Below are 23820 nucleotides of genomic sequence, written 5' to 3'. Positions count from 1 at the left end.
CGGGCGGCAGAGGATCAGCGCGGTCCGGTCGACTACGGCACCAGTCAAGACTGAGAAACAAATATACTCGTGACACGCGCCCTGCGGCCCACGCTGCGAAAGCAAAACTCGTAAATTTATGATTCGTGAAAATATTTCACGCAGGGCGTGCAATTCAGATATCCCCGGCCGCAAACGGGAGCGAGAATAAAACGCACTCTGCGTGTGAGTCGAAGCTGCGGAATCTCTGGTCGAAAAGGACGATGACTGCACGGAAAGACCGAGAGAGAAACGCAGCACTGCATCTCTTTAACGCTAGATGCTTAATTACGAACACCGGCGGTAAAAAAGCTTTGGTGAAAATGATTTCAAATTAAACCCAGGGAGAGAAAAGGCTGCCCTTGCAGCGGCTCTTCTGGTCTAATTAAATCTTCGAGCCAAAAATAAACACGCGCCGGGATCCTTGCCTTAGAACAAGGCTGGGTTCTTTTAGCTCGTAAAACTCCAAGGCTCCTCGAAAAATTACTGCGGGAATGTTTCACTCGCAGATTCGAGCTCTCGAATTACGATTACAAGACGGTGATTTCACTCGTCGTTCAAATTCACGAACTTCTTGCGAGTCAAGTTCGAGTTCGCTCAAGAGGCACACACCGGGATATCCAATATCGCGGTGCTTGTACGAAGCACGTCGTTCCTGCCTTGTGAATAGCCGAGATTCAAGCTGCACCCACAAAAATAAAACGCCTTATTGCTGGGCGTCTTTTCGCGTGCCTACTCGCAACGTCTTGGATACGGAACGTAAGGTTACCGCATTCGCTGGTTGCGCCAAGACGCTGCATGTAACCGTCAGAAAGGAGGCGGACGATACTCTCCGGGTTGTACGGACGTCGGTTGGAGCCTGGAATAGTGTGAACCTGTCCACAGTTATAAATAAGGTCTGCGGGGTCAGGGCGAAAGCCAGGTTTACGAGATAAATACCATAAGTTATAGCCGGGGGTCGGGGAATCAGCGATGGAGGCGTGAAGAGGGGGCGGGGTGAAGTCGGGAAAGACTAATTCTACGATTTAACGTGATCTGCTAAAATGTCCTTTTGCATCTCTTGACACGGCACTGCAGCAGCCAAGCTCCTCCGACGTTATTAACAACCCAAAGGTATGCCGTGTCACCTCGCCTCGGGCCGTTTCACTTCTCTAAACTATATACGCGAGTTAAATATCGCGACCTCTGACTAACGCCTCGTACATTTGCATCCGTTAAATCGAAGGGCTTGGTGTGAAAAACATCTGCAGAAAACCTGCGAAGAAATATTCAATCAATCGTCAATCTTCCCCCGATTTCGTGGATGAGCACGAGAGCTGTAAAAGTTTGGCACTAAAGTCAGAAATCGGTACGAACTCTGGTCATTATACATCGAAGTAGAGAAGAACCCCGACGCGACGCCGAGTCGTTGGTATAGCAGAGAAATTGGAGGGTCGCAGTACCGGGCAGAGCTTGAGCACCCACGCAAAAGAAAAGGGATGCTTTGCCGATGTGGCGGAGAGAAGAAAATCCTCCGCGATGCGGCCAGCAGGATGCCGGTAGGCGTGGATGTATTTTTTGTGCCTTCCCTCCCAACTCTCGACTCTCGGATCTTCTCTTCTCTTCTCTGGCCTATTCGTGGTTACGTACACGTATTCCCGGGCATTCACATACAGGGAGGAAAGCACGCCTACGGAGGTTTGTGTGAGTGCGCGTATAATACGTACCTGCCGTTTCCCTATCCATTGTCCGGCACAAAGCTACATTTTTCTACTCAATCCTCCACCTAATGGATAATTAATTTTTGATAAATCGTCCGCCGGTGACTCGAACAAACTAAAAAAAAAAACCCCGGATCTAATTTGTTTTTCGATTTCTCACAACGGACTCGGGTTAACGCTGATCGTATCCTGCGCGTACCGCAGGACTTGCGAGTCCTGGCAGAGACGAAGAAATTGGGTCAGAAACACGGTGCCTGATTCGCGTCGCGAGGTGTGGGCCAATTCTTTCACCTCGACTTTTTGGCTACTTCCGAATCAAAGATAGACGTGGCGCTTCCATCATCGGCCCTGCAGATCCACGTTCGCGTCCGGATCGCGTGACTCGCGCATTAAAACCCGCGAATACAAAGTTTTCGAGCAGCTATGGCTCTCGTGGGGTCGCTCCTTGGAGAGACGCGGATAACAGAAGGACGACGAGGTCCAGGACGCCATATCTGGTAGAAGTAAAGGGGGGCAAAGACGCCCGCGGCGATCGCGTGGCCCCGACACTGAAATCATCTCACACGCCAACCGATGCTTGGCAAGGCAAGAAGCCCCGTCCCGATATCCCGGTGCTCCTCCGCCACTCTCTTACTCCAATACAACCGACAAATTGGTTCGCGGAAATACACGCAAACCGCCACAGGTATGCTGCCCACTATCGTACCTACTCGACTGTCCCTGACCTCAACCTATCTCGCGGTCACATGTAGGCTGAACACGAGAGTTCACTAGAATGATCCAACCGGTCGGCCTCACTTCCGATTTTGTGCGGCTTCGGTGTCCTTTGGTGAAAACTGAGAACTTGATCCTCGAGAGGCCGCAAATTTTAACTTCTTGCTCTATCCATCTTGAGCAATGGGTTTATGGGAATTCTAGTGGAATTAGTTCGGACCACAGAACGAACGGTTTCAAATAATTCCTTAGAAACGGTAGTGGTCAACCCTTCTCATGACTTATAACCTCAAGACGATATCTGGATACTCGATACACAAAAATTATATCCACACAGGATTGCCGCACATCCATAAAGCTCGATGCATGTAGTTTCTTGTCCAGAAAAGCATCGAAAACTTTTAGCGAGTCGAAAACTCTGCCAATAAATGAGACTACCGACGGATCGCAAGAAGGGAGTTCCATTTTCTACTGATCCGCACCGCGGTGACTAGAGCACACGAGCGTGATAAAAACGGGACAAACCGCGTTCGCCCCCGCACGCGATGAAACAACGTCAACAAAGCTTGCACGGCACGGACGTTGTTCCGTGGCTCCTCGAGGGTCCGACAGTCGAGTGTGCAGCACGGGACAGGGACAAGGATCCGACTTACTGATACGTGTAAGAAGCCGCGAGAGGAGCGAGAATATAGGAGAAGAATTTTAAACGCTACTTCGGTGGCTCCAGTGGCCACAGCGGCCTGGGGTTTAGTGGTGCAATTTTACTAGGGGGCCAGGCCGGATCGCCGCCACAACCCAACCCAACCCATCCGATCCCGACCCCTACCTTCCGTCGGTCCTAGAGGTAATTTATTTTCCATCCTTCTCCCTTGTCCAAGAGGCTCTTCCTCGTTCTTCGTCTCGCTGTGGTCAAGTCACTTATACTTCGACCGAGCTAACTCTACGGACTCCGGACTCACTCGAGGCAACAACGTTGCGCGCCGTTTTGTCCATCCTCGATGGCGCTCTCGCGTCAAACCTTCCGAAGAGCCCCTCGAATCGACATCGGCACACATCGGCTCAGTGCCAATTTCATTCGTTCCCGTTCCATGGTCGCTTGTCCGCTTGACTTGATGAGCTTCCAACCATTATACACGTGATCATGGAAGCCCGCAGTCCAAGTACAAGAAACGACGATTAGCATGGAAGACGCGTAGTCGAGAACTGGAGTACCGGGGATTTTGCGACGGTGGAATATCCTACCGATCCAGTGCCGAGATAGGTGAAGGCGATGAAAAACGTCGATTCCTATCGATTAGTTAAATTGGACGAAAAACCGGAGTGGCCGGGATATTGGATTCCTCGCACGTGCGTGTTGCACGTATAGAAGGCAGAGTATAGAAGGTTTTGAAGAAAATAGATCTGCGTTACCGTACTTCCACTGTAGGCGTTCTCGTCTCTCTCCGACTAGCTTGGGTCCGGCGAGTCTCGCTTGCACTCGCGCGCATCACTGGACCCGGTATAATTAATACGGGCCCCGTGGAATGCCGGCCTCCTCTCGCTCGCTCGCTCGCTCCTGCGCTCTCGCTCTCTCCCTCGTCGTCTGGGCCTCTCGGGGCCCTCCCGAACCCCTGGCCCATCCTCGGTCCCCGCTCGCCGAGCCCCGCGCCACACAACCCCCAACTTGTATCTAAAGTTTTAAGAAGACCGTGTCGACCTAGCCCAACGCTCCAACCTCGACACCGATGCAGCCACGATCCTCCGCTGATCCGGTATACCCGAGTTCAGGGTACCTTATATACCTCCGGTCCTCACGGGCCTTCGTCCTCATTAAAAACTAGACTGCTGCATAGAAACTTGGGTGGACCTTGACTCATGCGGCACACAACCCGTCCGTCCGTCGGTTGCATGGATCACGACGCAACCCACTAAAGACACACCGTGAAATATTACCGATTAACGATCGCATGCCTCAGGTCCTGTAACTGTAACCCTATTATGCAATTTATGGGGACCGAATGCAGTTGCAGCCTGGTTCAACGGGTCGAGAGAAGTCATTCAAGTTTGAGCGAACTCCGAGCAACCTTGACCCATGGGTGGAGAAGACGGCCGAGATTTTCGGCCAACGTGAACTACTCTCAGATTCTCCATTAATCGTGAATTTCAAGCTCCCAAATCTCGTTGTTTCCTTACTTCACAAAAATCTCTCGAGGTATGCGCGAAGAGAGAGACAGAAACGGAAGGTCTTCGAGAACCGGAGTGAGTGTGATCGAATGGAAAAAAAGAAAAAATGGTCCAGGGTCAAGAGAGGTAACTATTTGATTAGGGGAATCCAGTTTCTCGGAGAAGGCAGGAGTGTCGCTTCGGCACAGCCTCCGCCTGACGTCGTCGCTTATCGCATGAGCGGACTGGGAACCGTTAGCCCAGGTTCTGGACTAGAATTCACTTTACCGCTTCCAGTGGTATAATGCACGATGTTGTAGCACGCCTCTGTGGAGGCCATGTATATTTTGCACGCTTTTCAAGAGCCGGACTGCGCGCCGCGCCGCCCGCGGTTTTGTTCTCATCATCACAGTTTTGACGTTTGTCCATTTGTAAAGAGCCGGGAGCCCGGATGACCCTGCATACACCCGCCTTTGTCTTAACCCGAGAAGATTAATTAAACCAACCAGCCTGCTGCACAAAATTTTTCATGACTCGACGATACGCCCTGGGCAAAGGTATATATATACTTATATATATAAGGTGCAGGGCAAATAGAATTCACCCTCCCTGCACATTGGTTCCAAACTAACCAGACGTTACGATGCAAAATCCTTTTTCATCCATAACCCCGTAGAGAGGAATTCCCTTCGCGTCCAAGATTCGAATGGATTTTAATCAGTCGCGAATCGCACGTTGAAAACCAGGTAGAATACCTGGGACCACTCTTTTCATCATTTCACAAAAACCGCAAGGTCGGCGGCACCGAAGTTGAAGCATAATTCTTTTTGAGAATTTTTTCATTCCACAAAGAATACTTGCAGCGTGATGTACAGTGATGAATAATAATTTGTCACGAAGAAATGTCCTCAAGGCAGCCGAAGACTCGTCCCTGATTTTCTCGAGGTTAGAATATACGCCTGCGAGTTCGACGCGTCTCGGTTCCGATAGGCCTGGGATAGCGAGGAGAAAGCATGCGCGCCGAGTCTGGGCGAGGGTGAAAAGGTGAAGCAATTTAGAAAAACTGCCAAAACATGTTCTCGCTAAAAGCCAATCTGTCATTGTACAGTTTGACCCACCCGGTTGAAAAAGCGCCGAACCCAACAGTCTTCTTCTTCTTCTTATTCTTCTTCTTCGCCTCTGTTCTCGCTTCTTCTCTCTTCCTCGTCCGAAAGATCGGTTTCTCTTCCCCGGCGAAGAAGAATGAAGGGTTGTCCGGACCCCTGATTTCGGCAATCAGATAACACGGCCATTACTGTGATTTTCCGACCTCTCGTCGCTCTTTTCATGCTGAAAGTATACGCTTCTGGATTCGTATCGACTCTTTTCTGCATTTTCATGCTGAAAGAAAAATCTAAATTTCATCTCAGTAACGTCCGATGATTGGCCAACACTTTGACACTGCGTGAGATGATAAAATACCAGTTAGTGAAATCGCATAAGCGAATTCGATTTGTCTAACCAGATTTTTATCCGGTGATTGAAATCGGCAGACATTTCGAGGATGCCTCTCGCCTCTCGGGATAATCGTTACACATCTGCAACTGACAAATGTGTGTGTGTGTGTGTGTGTGTACACATGCATGTGAAAAGATGCAGGCGAGATCCGAAAGGGTTCACAATGAATCTCGTATATTATTTCAATTCGCTTCGTTTTTATTCACGCGACCGAAAACGCGCAGGAATTGGCACTGCGGCAGCCAAAGAAGAGGTATAAAAATGGCGGTTCATTTGCAGTGAGGAGGTTCGTGATGTTCTCTCAGTCGGGAGGTTGGTTTCCCTCGACGCGGTTCGCATGCCCGCGTATCTATATAATGTCGCTTCTTATACATACATATATACGTATAATACGCGATGCGAAGAACACACGTTGGGAATTAATTTTTTTTTTTTTTTTTAATGTTTTTTTGTTTTTTTTTGTTTTTTTTTCCACCGGATGAAGCAAATTCATAACGACTTGCAAATTATTATTTCTTTTCCCTTTTCTTCTCTCATCGCCCCTTATTTTTATTTCACGTTTTTTTTTCCCCATTCTGCCTTCTTCCGCTCCCTTCGTTCCGTGGCTCTGGCATAACTGCTTGCAGTTGCAATTCCGTACGTTTGAATTGAAAAGTTTTAATTCCCCTCGGCACGCGGAGACCCGCCGGAACAAAGTGTAATTTGCAACCGTGAAAAAGTCTAGTGAATTAACGACACACGTACGATCTCGCGACGCCAAAGCCGCGTGCACGTTACCTCTTACACACAAATGTCCCATCTCATATATATACATATATATATCGTATGCACGTACATGCATCTACACGCAGCTTGTACGCGTATATGAAACGATGCACGCTATGTACGTACTTAGAATTTTCGAACAAATGAACAAGGTTGTTTCATTTTTGTTGGCTGCACACGTTCCTCGTCGTCTTTTTTATTATATCTAAAATTGCAGCGTTATGCCTCCTCTCGAATTTGACTATGGCCGGACCAGTGTTCCCGGTAATTAAGAAGGCAACATTATAGAGTAATTTGTATGACTTTAGATTTTAAGCCCGCGCTAGGTATAAATGTATATTAGACGCGAAACGTATGATTAGATTTAAATTCACGGACATGTATGTTTTTATAATTCAGTTTTAGAAGGACAAAATTCAAATAAGACGACAAAAAAGGCTTGAATTCAAAATACAGAGACGATCGGTCCAGCTCCTGCGACTCCCGTGCGCGCATGCGTGTGTGTCTGGATGCGTATACATCTCGTCGGATGCTGAGTTATGGCGGACCCCCTAACCTCAGTGGATAAGCAATAATTAAACCGAAGCAATCGTAAATTTTCAAATTAACGAACGTCATAAGCAAGTCCTAGCAGCGTTCAACTTTTGCTGGATAGATAAACCTGACGCTTGATTTTTTCTTTGATCTTGTTTCTTCCTCGCGTTGAGAAAAAAAAATCTTTATTGCAACCTGTTTCGTATCAATACATTCGTCCAACGGTCTATCGACACTTTTAGCCACTGTAAAAAAGGATCAAAGTGGTGTAAAAGGTCAAAAGAATCAGAGACAGACGCACAGATACTAACATAATTATGAAAAAATATATTTATGGGGGAAAAATACTCGAAACAAGTAGAAATAACCAAAAATCGTTAATGCTGACCCAATATAGTCGAATAAGAGGTAAGAGTTGGTTAAAAAGTTAAATATCATTCGAAACTAGTCGAGCATGGCCAAAGAACAACAGAAGAAAGACTCGTGGTCTGAAAACATCTAGAGTGATCTAGAAACGGTGAAAAAATGGCAAAAATTAAAAATTACCAGCTGACAAATATAACCCAAAAAGGACCTAGGTAAGTATAAAATGGAGAATTTAACCACAACAAAGATTATGAAAGTATATTTCAGAGTGTTTATAAGGAAGTTGCAAATTTTTCAGGTCGCCAAACAGACCGTAGATCTTCCTGGTGAACTTTGAGTCGTAAGTTACCAATATTCGCGACACGAGGTGGAAGAAAGCGCGATCGTCGCTCTCGGTGGTTAGATTACAGAGCTCGGTGTTGATCGTCAGCGCTAAGTACCTACACGATAGTCGTTAGCATTTGCCTGGTTTGTATTTCCGCGAGGTTGCTAAGGTAGGCGAGTAGGCCGCAGGTGTGTAGGTGGCACATCGGCCGAGCGAATGCAACTAGGCGCTGCTCAATGTTGCAGCTTTCAAGAATCCACGGTTTCGAGCAATAACTCGAGAACGCGCTGAAGTAAAAGCTGCCGAGAAGTTCGCCTGACCGTCTAGCCTCGCCTTTCCCTGCGTTTCAGGTCGACGGTAAATCTCGCCGCAGCTCGGAAATATCGCGCATGTATACTTCGTCCTGCACACATTCGCACGCGGCAAGATATTCGCGCGCTCTGCAAAATGCCAGTCGCGCGACTGATATCAGATACGCGTTATTCACTCGGACTCTCATCTCCTGTCTCCCTGGGGATCTCGTGAGTTTTGCAACCGAACCGCAGCAGCGTTCCGAACTCTCGAAGACGCGTTTGGAGCCGTTTCAGGTCTTGGACCGATTGAAAGAACGACAGGAATCGAGGAGGGAGAGCGAAATCCGATTAACGAGTAATTACGCAACGCATCAGGTTCCTTTGAAAAGAAATTTCAGAATCAAATTGCGAGGTGCGCGATCAAATCGATGAGAAAGCTACAACGCTGCAGTGAAGATTGTCTGTTAATAAACTTACGCAGGTTATGCAGGTTACAAGTTTTTTTTTTTTTCTTCCTTTTACTTTTGAACGAGGAATTAGAAAGTGCGAAAGTGATGGGCGTGGTAAATCATCAATGTCAACCTGAACGTCGCGTACGCGTATGAGGAGAAATAAAAATCATTGAAAGATAATTCTACCACCCGATTAAAGGATAAGGATGGAGGAAATTAATTGTTACGTTGATCGAGTGCAGGGAAATATTATAAACGTGCGAGGAAAATAAACGAACGGAAAGTGTGTCGATATCGCTAATGAACTACATTTGCAACTCGAGATTGAGTGTACGGTATATGTATAACCACAAGGAGAAATTAACGAAAGACGAAATAATTGAACGTGATCGTTGCTGGTTTTAAGAGAAAGAAATCGACCCAATTATCTGCCCAAGTGAATTACGAGATGGCGAATCTGTTGGATACCAATTTATTTCGTTACCAATTCGAAAGAAGCGTATACGCCCAAATTTGAAATGAATAAAACGATGTATTTTTTATCGCTTGTTCTGTGAATCACATTTTTCTACAAAAAATGGTAACAAAAAATGTACCAAATTTCGATAAGTATCGTTCAGCTATTCTTTAACCCACAAAACGGCAGAAAAGATACAACAAGCCTGTGCAGTTCAAGTCGTTGGCTTATGTAAAGAAGGAAAATAAAAACATGCCACAAAAAACATCAATGCTATACAAAACTTGTCGCGACCATCAATTCAGGCAATAAATTATCCCTGCATAATTTATTTCAGACCATTTTTTGTAACAGCGTTAAAGAACGTCTTAGCCTAAGTGACTGTGCATACTTATTACATAAAAATTCAGCATGACGTAAAACTCGAATAATTGCTGATTTCTATTTTTGGAATATGTTGGTCATAGGACTTTTATTGCAGAAACGTGTAATTATACGTCTCTTTGTCAGGTATATTCCACGCATTCCGTTCTGTGATTGGATTTACACAACGTTCGATGAAATTTCGAGGAATTCAGTTTCTTTTATCAATCAGTCTGCATCGGCGAAAAATATTTGCTGACAACTCGTCCCCGCAAGTCCTAATAAAAACGATATTTTCACAATTTCTAAAGCGTTGTATAAGTTAGTTAGATTTAACCCGTCAACAGTACACTTTTTATCCGTCGCAAGATTCTCCGTCGACCGTCCGTAATGATCATGGAAGTAACCAAGGAGGAAAGAAAGCAATCTTATATACCGGACAGCAAGCGCGTAGAAAAAGCGTGATACACGCGTGCACACATCTATATTCCTTATACATCTGTGTATAAAATAGGAGATGAGAAAAAAAGTTGGATGGGGAGAAATAAGGAATAAGGAGGTGGGGGTAGGGTAAAAATCTAATGATACGCTTAATTAGAGAATATATATACGACGGACGGAGCATTAAACGCTTTAGGTAAAGCCGGGATCGCGTTATACCGTCTCGGCCATACTTATACTAACTGACATAAAGGTTATACTCTATAGCTGTTATAATTGGACGGTAGAAGCCCGCGAGGGCTTCGCGAATGGGATTTTGCACCGGGTGCCGCGAGTCGACGTCGCGGCATTTTGTTACATATGTTATAAAAGGTGTGAGAACCGACGAACCATCGAATTTTCTCCCTTTCCCCGCCTTTCTCTCTCTCTCTCTCTCTCTCTCTCTCTCTCTCTCCCTAACCCCGTTATTATCGAGTCTGCCACACTTTTGGGTCGACGTTTTTTCCCCCTCCTTTCTTCCCCTCGCCTCATCGCATCCCTCGAGACAGCTTTCCCGACTTCATGGAGTATAGAGATATCTCGCAGGATTTCACCGACTAGCTCTCGCATGAACTCGCCTACAGAGATCATCCCGGCGATCTTCCGGCCTGCCGCGGGAGGAAATCGCGGCTATCGTTGCACGTATCGGTTCCCGTGTTCCTGCGCCTGTGGGAGGCCTACTTGGCGCGCATCTTTACGGATATACCTCGGAGACGTGTGGGTTTCACTAGGATTCGTACCTCTCGCTTCCTCTCCCGATATTCCCGCTCTTTCTCTCCTTCTATCCCGGTTGTTGCACATCAGGACGCTGGTGCAGCAACGACAGGTGGTCGGTCGAAGGCCTAGAGAGCGCCGAGGTCGTAAACTGTCCTCCAACGTCTGGGCGTCTCGGCGTCCGGCACATATATATATACGGCATAAAACGAGATGCTCCGGGTACATCTTAGCGGCTCAACCACCACCGTGTGCGGCATGATCGAGAATTGACGCGATTTGGAATTTATACGCGCGAAGATATCCGCCTACGATCGTTACGGATCGTCGTTCCGACTTGGCGGGAAATTTGAAACGATCGACTCGCGAACCGCGATATCTCAAATCGAAACGTGCAGGACTTGGAAATTTTTGAGTGTATAATATAGTGCAATTCTTAAATAACATAATTCTTAAGAACAAATTGTCGTTTCGTTAAATATCGCAAAGCATCAAAGACAAGGCGTAAAATGGAACCTCGATCAACGAAGAATGCTCGAATGAACAACAAAAATTTACGTAAAATGAAAAGTTCAATCTATTCGGATGCCAACAAACTTGAAAATCAAAATTAAATTAAGGGTAAAAATTTGATTCGATTCTGTTTACTTTTATTGAAATATGTAATATGGATCGATTTGCCTTGTTACGACTGATCAGAAGTTGACCATTCAGAACTGATCTTCCGTATAATCTCCTTTTCAAAAACTTATAAATTACCGCTCGTAGTCAGTTTGGGAATCGTTTCGTGAGACTTTATTCTTTTTTAAAAATTTCTAAATCCCTCAGCCAGACGTACTTCGGTTTCACATAAATGAAAATCCTCCATTTCCATCAGTCTACCTTCCCTTGATCCGGACCGGTCGTCTCGTAATAATTGTTTGCAAAAACGACGAAAAGAATAGGTAAGAGAGAAAAAACAAGTCTATAACCAGTTGAAACGAAACGTCCGATGCAAGGACGCCGTTATAAGGAAATCGCGCAAGGTGCAGTCGGCGACCCGTCGAGATGGCTGACCGGGGTTAAGGTTGCGTAATCTGGTTCCGGTGACGTGTGACCGCGGCATACCACGAAGCCTTGGTTGTATTCGGTGTTATACCACAGGTGAACACGACATACCAGAAGAACCGGGACGCGCGCGAACAGCAGGTGGTCGGGTCAAAAGCGTTCCCAAGAATCGGTTTAGCGTATCCGCCGTCATAACAGTCGGGATCTTGTATCCGCCGCAGCTCGCGTCCCTCGTTTCCTGAGGGAACCAGGGTCCAGCCCTGCATCTTGTTCGCCTATTTTGCGATCCAGATCGCGGCAGCTGCTCCCAGGGTCACCTCGGATAATTCGATGCTCAATAAAAGGCGACGAGGAGCTGAGCTACGCGTTGGCTAATGAGGATCAACACATGTCGCATTACCGGCCCGCTGCTCCAGCAGCAGCCAAGAGAAAGCTCCACCTGCCACTGTACTTTTATTACCGAACCGCCAACTGTCGCTTTCGAGGTAGTTCAATACCGGAGATTCTTCGCATCCCTTCGCTCATATTCCGAGAGAAAAGGTCCGACGCATCTTGGAGGATACCGCGACGATCCGAATCTGCATCGGATTAATTACACATGTGCAGACTGTGAGAACCATTCGCGACGATGCTGCGTCGACGCAGCGTGCAGCTTTGAACTGACAGCGAAGAACGGCGTCGCGGGTGACGAGAGCAATTAGGGAAATGCGGAAGAATCTGCAGTTCTAGTCACGATAGCGCAAATACGTATTGCACGGATATGTGCATATCATCGGGCACGCATGCAACGATAATCCCCCGGCATATAATGCCTGTGCAAGAGTCGCACGTGTGTGCAGTCCGCGTATACAATATACGCGATAAATCGTACGTGTATGCACTTGCAGTACGTAGCCAGCTAGCTGGCTGGAGCATGGACGTTGATGCGTTTGCAATTTCTTGTCCCGTCGTTGGTTAAAACAGATGCCGCGTTCGATATCCGAGTTTGAACTATTAACAGGCTTGCAGCGGGGTAGGTTGGCTGGTTGGTTGGTTACAGAGCTGATGGTAGTTATTATAACGATCGATACTCAGGATGAATTCCTCCAAGGCGGTATAAAGATTTTTTACGGGTAACGTCTTATATGCTGCTCTCAAGCTTGCTCGAGATTAATTGCGCCCAGCCAGGATTGCGAGGACTTCGTGAGCAGACTCCGCAGCTTGTTCTCGCTTAATACAGGAAGGTTACGTTCTATCTCATGCATCACCATGATTTGACGGTCTAATCATCATTCTATGTCGCTTTACGCGGCGTTGCATATTTTTTTTAATACCTAAACGAAATCTTTTGCCACTGTTGAAATAAATTTGTTCGGGACGAATGGGGAAAAGGTTAAAAAAAACATTAGAATTTTGTCAAGAACAGCAGAGTCTAATAATTTCGAACCTCTGTTTCTCAAATTTTTCAATACCTTGGCTTGTGTTATTCGAATTTCCTCAGACTCGTTTCAATCACACAGTAGAAGGATATTGTTGCGTTCGTTACTACTGATCCCAGTAACATTGCTGTAGGTTAATATTAAGTGTTTTTCTTTCTCATTCGTTCTCAAAAGGTTGTTGCAGAAAATTTCCATTCAATCCGAACAATATGCGAATAATGCCGATAGATCAGTTGAAAATATCGAGTTCAGAGCTACCAACAAGTATCAACGAATTGTTAGAATGTGCCTCAGTTTTAAGTCTCGCCGCCTATCTTGGTGTAAAACTGGTGAATCTTTGTTCGGAGGATCGCATCCTAGCCCCAGAAGAGGATGGAATCGGGGCGCAACGAGCCTTATAAACTCATTCCGTAACGAGCCTACCGCTAAATACGCCCCGGTAAGCCGGGTTCTCGATCCGAAGGAATATCAGCGTAGCCCGAGGGTGCAGGCCGGGGCGATAGCGTATCTGAACACCGGCGTGTAGGATATCGAGTACCGGCTCGGTGTGGGTGAAGGCGGTTGTTAATGCAGGAGTTATGAAAGCGTGGGTCGCGGAGAGGAGAGTCAAGAGTTTTCTCCCCGCTTCGTCCACCTCGATCTTCCTCTCTAGCCCTCTTTCGACGTCTCGCTCTCCTCGCTCGACTCACCACGTGTGCACGTGTGTACAAATCCTGCGGGAGTAGCGGAGAACCCGGCACATACCGCTCGTGCAGCGGATAGTTCCGCATATCCAGCTTTAATACGCAATATACAACAGAAGGTGATACGGTCCTCGCACGTGAGATTCGCTCACTTCTTGGCCGGCTGTAACGCAAAGGTATACCGCAGGGTTCACCTCGAGAAATGTGAGTCCTGCGGGCGCGCTTAATTTTTTTTTTTTTTTACAGACATTTCGGGGAGGATTTCGCCGAGGAAAACCGTTTTGGAAAAGGTATTGCACTGTAGATTTGAAGGATATGAATTGTATCGATTAGAGAAAAACCCCCGTTAATGTTGACCACTTGGTTACGAATGATCAGTGCAGGATGGTGAAATAAAAAATGAAGGATGATGATAGCTATCCACGTTTGGCGAGAAGTATAAACCCCTATTCCGTGTCCGCAACTTGCGGAATACAACCGTATAATAACAATTACGAATATGCAGTTACTGCGGGAACCGGGATGAAGTGATCCTCTGGTGCGGGTATATAAGGAATTATACGAAGGTATATTGTACGAGCGCATGGCATGTACGATGTAAAGGATTTCGAATGAAATGCGCACGCGGTTGCTCGGCGAGGCTGGACAGCGCAGAAATATGAGGAGGTTGTTGGTTCCCGGTGTAGATGAACGAGTGATAAGGGCGATAGTGGGATGCCGGTAATCCTCCTTGCCGGAGTTATACTCGGGTACTTAGGACTCCGCCCGTGCCATCATCCGGCTAATCTGCGTTTCTTGGGGGTCTTTAAGGCGGCTATCGGCCGCGGACTGCGGGTGAAGATTCTCATCTGCACCGAGGCGAGAGAGGAGGGAAGGGGAAAGTATCGGACTAATGACTCTGGGCCCATAAATCGGGATCGGTACGCGCCTGCGAATACTTGCGATATTCGCGGGGGAGAATCGGTGCTCGGATGTGAGAATCTTCCGTTGGCCAAGCCAACGTAGGAAGATCACTCGAGATCGCGTAGTTCTGTAACACTAACCTCGTTTCACGGCGAAGCGTGACGTCTGGGGAAAAAATTGCATCGTGACGATCTTCGCCGGGTGAACTTACGACCGTCGAGATACCGTGATGCTTCGATATATTCCTTCCGCAGGCATCACAAGTCGACGCCGATCGGTTAATGAAAATGATTGGGTCCTATGAAAATTCGGTCTCGATCACGTAATACAGAGATTCACGTATGAGTGAGAATATTCGCAGATTGCCGGCATTCCCGGATTCTGTTCGGAAATTTCAAATCTTCTCTCGTGAAAGAAAGCTCAGTCGGAACAATGTTTAATGATCGTTTTAAGGGCACTTGTCGAAGAAAGGAAAACTGAGTATAGAATTCTTCAAGTTACTTGGTCGAAGATTGAATATCATCGAGTTTGAGTTTTTTCAAACTTGTTTCTGAAGTTATGAGAATTAAACCGTGTATGCTTAAAAAATAAGAATAGCGACAACGATGAAAGAAAATACGTAACATATCTGCATATTTCGTTCTACTTGGCTGGCCGACAGTGAAAGCATGACGTGGAAAATGTTTTCGATATGAATTTACCCCCGCGCAGGAAACGTTGGGTTGCATCGCGACCCGCCCACTGTCAACGCCGCATAAATTTATTCGCCATTCAAATAGGAATAGCCATTGTTTCGATCGAGCATAAGTGACAAGAGACGCGGGGTGTGAAACCTGGACATTCTACATATACATATTGGCGGAGCGTTGAAGCGAAGTGGTATAAGGTGATTATCCGATTCCCGCGTACCTAGTTTATGCAGGCATACATGGCTGGGAGGAATGTCCTTTCCGGTGTACCGGGGAATTAGCGTTAATTCCATTATAATCGACGTGTAGTCTGAGGATTTTTTTCCGGGGCCGCCTTTCCATTTGTAGGTGGGTACGCGGCATACGTATAGGTACTCCAACGCAATGGTTACGAAACTTGAACGTGTTCCCCGGACGTCATTCTTTGATATAGGTTTCCCCGGGTGTTCCGAGCCTCCATAAGGCGCACCACGTGAGCTCAATAGGTCATTCATGTCAGCGCCGTAACGCCTTAAGGGTGGTTCACACGTTCCAGGCATGTCTGGATATGCCGGTAATATACCATGGTCAGTTTATCCCCGGATTCACCCAGGGAAACCGGCCCGGGGAAAAAAGACGCTCGAGAGAAGAAAAATAGCCCAGGATACACATCCTCCCTCTCTCCTCTCCTGTTTCCCTCGGCTATTCCTTCCTGAGAGGATTAAAAAAAAATCTTGAAAGAAAAAAACAGCGCGTTATCTTGCCACGCATCTCTCGACAGTAAATACGCGTACTAATCCTTCGAATCACTATACTGCACCCAGTTGTTCTACAAAAAAAAAAAAATCCCTACGATAATAATATGAACAATTTTCCGAGCATGATAATTATCTGTGCGGAATAAATAGGTATAGACGAACAATTTCACGCATAATAATATTAAGGCGATAATTTCTCCAACTCAGGTGAAACGAAACTTAGTAAATCGTTCGCGAGTTTTGTACCCACGCGAATCGGTTCCGGAAGGCTTCACGTTTTTCCCGAGGACACGCGACCCACACTGGCAGCGGTATTGAATACGTGTGAATGTAAATGCTAATACCTGCTTATAATCCAAGGCGGAAAATGATGCACATGCATGTGTTACAAATTGCTCGTGATATCTGGTAGTCGCGAGTAAGTAAGGCCGCTTTCTCCGCTCGGCACCAACATAATCGCACCCTCGATTACCTTACGACGTTAGCCGAGGCATACATATACGCAACGTGTGCATCGTTGCATCGGCGTGGATAGAAGCAGCAAGAGCAAGAGCGCGATGCACACTCGTCGAAAGTTGTTTCACCGGGATATACTTGCGTGGGATTTGACTCTCCGCGTTCTCCCGTCCGCGTGGTATACCTACGGGGGATAGATCAGTCGGTCCTCGAGGTGTGCGAGGCCATGCCCATCGTCGAATTCCTTTACCCGATAATTTCACCCGATCAACATAATCGCCGGCACCTCCTGAATATCAGAGGAGAAAAATTTTCTATCTCTAAACGTTAAACTTTTCCGCAAGCTTCGCGGCGAGAGAACGCGAACGGCGAAATCGCGGGGCTCGAGAGTGCAGAACGCACTTCCGCCTCTCTCTCTCTCTCTCTCTCTCTCTCTCTACCTCTCTCTTTCTCTCTCTTCTCTCGGCAATATGCCGGTAGTGAGACACCGGCGACCTCTGGCCAGTAATGAGGAGCTAGAGAGGATCGGTCCGCGGGTAATTTTACATCAACATACGGTTAATTGAAAGAAATTTGCCCATGCGGTGCGTCAGAACCTGCACCGCCGCAGTTGTAATCATACCCGGTGGCGTTTTGCTAGTTAAAGACATATGCGGGATTGCTTCGGTGTTTTTTCGTCGCTCATAATTCTCGTATGTATTCCGCACCGTGTCAACGACCTAGGATGTGTACTATAGGAGTTTATCTAGCGATGAACGGAAAAAAATGTAATGTAGATTTTACATCTGTTGTGGTGAATGCGTGGAGAGCAGTTTTTTGGAGTCAAATCTACATCAATTGCGGTATGTCTATCTAAGCATGTTGGAACTAGCTATTTTTTTTTTTTATTACTTTTATTACGGGATTGGTAACTCTCGCCACAATTACTGTAGATTTAACGCCAGAAGATGTTGTCCATACATTGACCACATGAGATGTAAGATCTAAAATATTTTTTGAAATTAACAGAAACGGGTTCCGCATATTTCTCGCAACTTTTCTACGCGCTGCGCAAAACGAACCAACCTGCAACGAGCTCGCAGGGTAATCGTCAAATGAATAATTCGGGGGTCTGATTCTTCTCACAGTGCAACATGGAACAGGAAGTAAATAATCCCAGGAAGAAGAAGATAAGAGGTGAAACCGGCATGTGCTGAACAATTAAACCGCAGCACAGATGCCTGTGCAATAGCTGTCTCGGCTACAGAAGCTAAGTCATGTATTATAAGCGCCGGAGACTGTTTTGCCGATGATAATTTATGAAACACAATATATACGACTAGCCGCTCTTTTCTTTCTCACTCTCTTAGTTACTCTCGCTCGGTGCAGTGCGCATAGCGATGCCAGAGTAATTATATGGAAGATTAACTCGGAGGTTTGTTCACCCGAGTTTTTAAACTCCCCCCTTCACAACTCGCGTGCAATTCCTCTATAACCATAACATATCCCCTGAAATCGCTCCTGCACAAATGGACAACGCACGGAGAGACTTTCCTCGCGGAAGCATATAAACGTTAATATCGCAGCCTCGTGTAGCATAAGCATTCGAAATTCATGTCGATGATCATCTAGCCTTGCGCAAAAAAGCAAAGGTGGAAGACAGAGGCTACGGAAGGTGATAAACGGTCCGTTTCTTTTGCCCAGGGATACTCGAAACTTTGCATCCTTTCGACGACAAGTCATCCGCGTCTTGTACGACGAGTCTGACGTTACACCAGATGTCAGATGGTGGTTAACTATTGGCCACCACTTTGTACTGCCCTCTGGGTTATACACACGTAAGTCCCGGCGAAGGAGGCGACATTAATGTTCGTCTTAACTGCCTCCGCCTCCCGCACCCCTTAAGGATCCGATGCTGCCACGTCGCCTGGGTTCGTTCCTCGAAGCTTCGGACGCGTTAAGAAACTAGATTAAACGAAACCGAGGACAGTGGCGATTCCGTTTATCGATCTATCTTGACGAGAATTTTTAAAAACCGAGGAAGAATAATCCGCGAAGGACGTTTGGAATGCGGCTAGAATTTGGCCCGCGTGCGTTTTCTTTCCTCCAGTGTTCCAGGATCGAGAGAATTGGACCGCGAGATTTGCACGAGGTGGAAAAAAAAATCGACTCGTTTATTCACTGACTCCGACTGACGGTGCCACGCTGCAGTAATGCGTACACGAATGTTCGCGTGGACGCGGAGTGCGTGCGTGCGAATGTGAGTGTGAGGTAAAGAGAAAGAGAGACAGATGTAGAAAGATCCCTGAACTAATGGGTTCCTCGCTAATTACAGTCAAACGGCAAATAGTTTCATATTAGTCAGAGGATAATGAAAACAACGGTCGGGTTTGTCGGTTGGTCGGCGGGTCGCCTAGCCGCGAATCACGAACTGCTAATTAATATTTGGCGCATCGTTCTTGAGTGTATATACAAGCGGGTCCTAAACCAGTTTCGTGGGGCGCGTCCAAGGCGGGTACATACATACCTACGTGTGTGTATACACGCAACGCCCGGTCAATTTCACTCGGTTCTCCCGGGCGGAGATAGAGAGGAAGAAAGAGAGAGAGAGGTAAGGAGAGGGAGGGGAAGACGAAAAATCTGTAATTATAATAATTATAGCCGACTTGACAACAATTATAAATCAACATTGAACTAGGTACTGAAACACACCAATAAAATATGACATCGGGCTAACAATTAACATCCAAACTTGCCGGCCTGGCAGCCAGCTCTCGGGCACCAAACGATACGGTGATCATCCTCCCATGTATAAAACCCAATGCACTCGCAAGACCGCAGCTTCCACTTTCGTATTTCCTGAGGGTATCCGGCGCTCCGTCGGGTATCAATGCGCGGATGACAATCCCGGCTGAATAAACTGACCAAACCGCGATCCCTTCCTTCGTGAATGATAGCCCGAACCCAACCGACGTCGGACGATACCAGACGTAACTCTCAAGCCTACATCATCCGCGTGATGTACCTCAACATTTTACAAGGAATAAACTTGGCGAGAGCTCCGCGTGAATTATCGCCGCACATTCTTCCTCGCAACCTGCACGCGGGTATTCACTCAACGGTGTAAAAAAACGAGCCTCGAGATATCCATCCGGAGGTTAACAATTATTTTTTGCACCGCTTTATCCGTACCCGTAATGTGCGGATACCGAATGAAAATCACGTGTAGCATCTCGGTATCGCCGATCCAATTTACCATACCATTGTGATCCCTCCTGTCTCCTGAATCGATTGTTTCGGGTATCGCGTGGTCCATTGTTCGCCAGCATTGACGTCGCGCGTGACGGTGGAATATAATAAATATCTCCTCGCGACGAGATTCTTTCGGACGAAAATTCGGGACCGCGACCACCGCGAGAAGGCGAAGAAAAATCGTCGCAAAAACTGACGACCCTGTGAGTATAACGTTGTTTTCACCCTTACCTTAATGAAGCAGCGTCCGGTTGGAAAGTCCTCGGATACGTTGACGTTGTACAACGGTGTTTCAAAGATGGGCTCGTTGTCGTTGAGGTCGTGAACGGTGACCTGAACTGTGGCACTACTGCTGAGCGGAGGGCGACCGGAATCCGTCGCAACGACGATAAGCTTGGGGGCGGGATCAGCCTCGCAATCGATGTGGGTCACGGTTGTGATAAGACCGGTGTACTCGTCGATGGCAAACCACGTGGTGTTGCGGATCGAGTATCTTATGGCCGAGTTCGGTCCCTCGTCAAGGTCGGTGGCGGACACCTGAACGACGGAATCGCCGGGCTCGGATGCCTCGAGGAGATGGGCCTCGTAGCGATCCTTGTCGAACCTGGGCGCGTTGTCGTTGACGTCGGTGACGACGAGTCTGAAGGTCCTGGCGGCTCGTAGCGGCGGCGTTCCAGCGTCCGTCGCTTCGACGGAGAGATCGTATACCGCCTGCTCCTCTCGATCGAGGGGCTTCTCGACCACGACGAGATAGATGATGTTGTCCCTGGTTGCGAGCTCGAAGTGTCCGTCTCCGCCGAAGAGGCTTACCGAGGCGTTCGAGTACTCGGTCCTGGAGTCGGGATCGCTTACGGATATCCTCGCGACGAACACACCGGGCTGAGCGCTCTCCGATATCTTTGGGGTGGCGTCGTCGGAGAGAAATATCACGGTTATGGCCGGCTGGTTGTCGTTGACGTCGGTCACCCTGACGGAGAGGAAGGCGCTTGCTTCGAGCGGTTGCGCGCCCCTGTCCCTGGCGACTATGACGAGCTCGTGTCTGTCCTTGGACTCGAAGTCCAGAGGCTTGTTCACGAAAACCATACCCGTCTCGGAGTCTATCCTGAACATCTCCTCCCTGTCGGACTGACGTCTGTTTATCGAGTACTCTATCCTCCCGTTATCGCCGGCGTCCAAGTCCTGCGCGTTCACCGCGAGAACCGCCGTTCCGACGGTCGCGTTCTCCGGCACGCTGGCCGAGTACCGGGTCTGATTGAATATCGGAGGGTTGTCGTTTACGTCCTGAATCGTGACGTTCACCCTGAGACGCGATCGCAGCGGCGGTGCTCCGCCGTCAAGCGCCTCGATCGCCAGATCGTAGTTCGACCGGGCCTCGCGGTCCAAGGATCCGGAATTCTGCAGATCCAGGTAGAGGACGCCGTCCCTGCCGCGGTGAGCCGCGAGCCTGAAGACCTCGCCGACGTTCCCGGAGACGATCTCGTAACGCTGAGTCGTGTACTGGCCCAAGTCCGGGTCCTTGGCCGGCGGCAGAGCGCGCTTCGCGTCCCGAGGCGAGTTCTCCGGGAATTCCACGTCGACCGAATCCACCGGGAAGACCGGCGCGTTGTCGTTCTCGTCGAGGACCTTGACCACCACCCTGACGTTCTCCCCGTTCGGCGGCAGCGCGACCAGGTTGTACGACGCCCTGGTCTCTCGGTCCAGCGGTACCCTCGTCCTTATCTCCCCCGTCGCCTGGTCCACGACCAGATCGGCCTCGACCGCCGATCCCAGAACCGGGACGATCAGGTACGGCGGACTCTCCGCGTCTATCATACCCACTCGGGTTCCCGCTGGAGCATTTTCCGACACCTCAAGGTGCCGCACGAGCTCGGCTCGAGGTCCCGGGACGAAGGACGTACCCAGGACCAGCAGAAGGACCACCTGGGCTGGCTGCATCCTGGTGCCTCGTACCTCGAGGATCACCTGCGAGATGGTTCCATTTTACCTCTCGCGCTGCAGGTTTCTCACTTTTATTGCGGGATTCTTGATCCTCCAAAATTCTTCGAGGAACTTACCCCCTTCGCACTTTGATCACTTTACTCAGCCGTCCCTTACCGAGTGCTATATCCTTGATAGAATAATATCCTGTCGGAGAGATGGATGGAGAGATATTTTTTAACACCACAAAACACTTTTAATCACGAAGGTTATATATACACATATATATACATGCATATATTATACACACATATGCCGTGCGGTCGGCAAATAGTACATGTTATTTTCACTATATACATACATGTGTGTATTTACAAATACGAACTTCACTGTCACAGTATGATATTACGATCCGGACGAATAATATCTCTTCCATAAATTACAACAACGGTTGCTTTTCACCCGAATAAGACACTTGAAAAAAGGTCGCACTTATCAATCGTCGAAAAAAATTTCGTACGTCCTGCAGTGTGTAAAATCCAACAAACATCTCGTCATGGCGAATGAAAACGCGCGAAAAACACCGGTACCGTCATAACGTAATCCCAATCGCCCTAATTCGCACCAGATTGTGAGCTGGATAAAACTTCCGTCTACTTTCAATCTTGATACTGTCGCAGCGAAGCGAACGTGGAGAATAAAATCTGTTTCGTACAATATTGCGAATCAGTCCGAAGTAAACGCGGCGGTTAATTATCCCGTGAATAAAGTTTCGCACGTGACCGCGGGTGGAATTATCGGACCGGGACTCGTTGGAGTCTGATTAGATCGAGGCAAGTGCACCGGTATGATCCTGAAATATTTTTCTGTCGTCCCTACGTATCTCGGTCGAGTCCTGCAGCCTGGGCAGGCCTGAAGCGGCCAGACTCGAGTATCACGTATATACATACACAGAGTATCGTGCCGCTCTTCTCAGCGGGCCCCGATCGGCTCTCCGAGCAAGATCCCGAGTCGGTCCAGCGGCCGGCGTACTGGCAAACGGGGACTAAAACGAGGGTAAAGAGGCGGCGAAAAAACCCGGGTCACGCACGCACAAAACACTCTACGGTCTACACTGCGGCCTCGGTTACAGTACGAAGTATCGTACGTACAGAGCGATCGGACCGTAACTCGCACGCGGCAGTTTGCTTTTCGATAGGAGCGGCGTGTCGTTATCGGTATCGGCCGCGCACTCCAGCCGAGGATTCGGACAGCGGGCCCCGTTATCACGACCGGATAAACGCTTGCGAGGGGCCTTAACCGACGCTGAGGAATCCCGTGGTAACGTGGTGCTTGAGCCGCGGATTCGCGTGACTACGACCGTCTGCTCCACGCGGCTTCGAAGTTAGGCATGTACTGACATGGCGGCACCTGCGATCCGGCACCCTTCCCCTGGCACCAGCTCTCCAACTCCTGCCAGAGGGACCCACTACCTGGCGGCCATCTTGGAGAGGGGGTCCGATCAGGCCCAAGCTTCGGGGCCCCGGCATTCAACTCACCGCGTCGCGCCGAGAACTCGTACCTGCTTGCCCGCTTGCCTGTTCGCCTCGTGATGCCCCAGCCTCCAGCTTGCCTACGTGTACGGGCCCAGTTTCGCGGCTGCCTACCGGCCTGTGAAGAGCCCCCTTTTACCGGCCCCGACGAGTATGTTTTCCTCCGTCGGATCAACGCTCAAACTTTGCCCAGTCTTTCCACCGGCATTGTTCTGGTATGCAGGCCTGATACGTGCCACGAGTACCGGCCTGCATGGTAAATGGTCTCGTTTGTACATCCGTCAATGTTGCCAATTGTTTTCGTTACTTTTTTTTGTTTTTTAGCTAATTGTTTAAAAAAATAAAATACATTCCGCAAAAGTTTTCCCATATCCATTCACACGCGAA

General features: G+C 48.2%; 1 protein-coding gene across 1 annotated transcript in view; it reads right to left on the bottom strand.

Moving 5' to 3' along the window:
- Positions 1-23285, bottom strand: part of ds (dachsous cadherin-related 1) — a 240356-nt gene extending 217071 nt beyond the window's left edge. Inside the window, exon 1 of the mRNA XM_046619356.2 lies at positions 20216-23285. Within this exon, the coding sequence (XP_046475312.1) occupies positions 20216-21919 (1704 nt within the window). The 5' untranslated portion in view covers positions 21920-23285. The remainder of the gene's footprint in view (positions 1-20215) is intronic.
- Positions 23286-23820: the final 535 nt, after the last annotated feature.

The sequence above is a fragment of the Neodiprion pinetum genome, chromosome 3 (genome assembly GCF_021155775.2).
Source record: "Neodiprion pinetum isolate iyNeoPine1 chromosome 3, iyNeoPine1.2, whole genome shotgun sequence".
Taxonomy (NCBI): domain Eukaryota; kingdom Metazoa; phylum Arthropoda; class Insecta; order Hymenoptera; family Diprionidae; genus Neodiprion; species Neodiprion pinetum.
The sequence above is the reverse complement of the archived record's forward strand: the minus strand, read 5'-3'. Positions and strand labels throughout refer to the sequence as shown.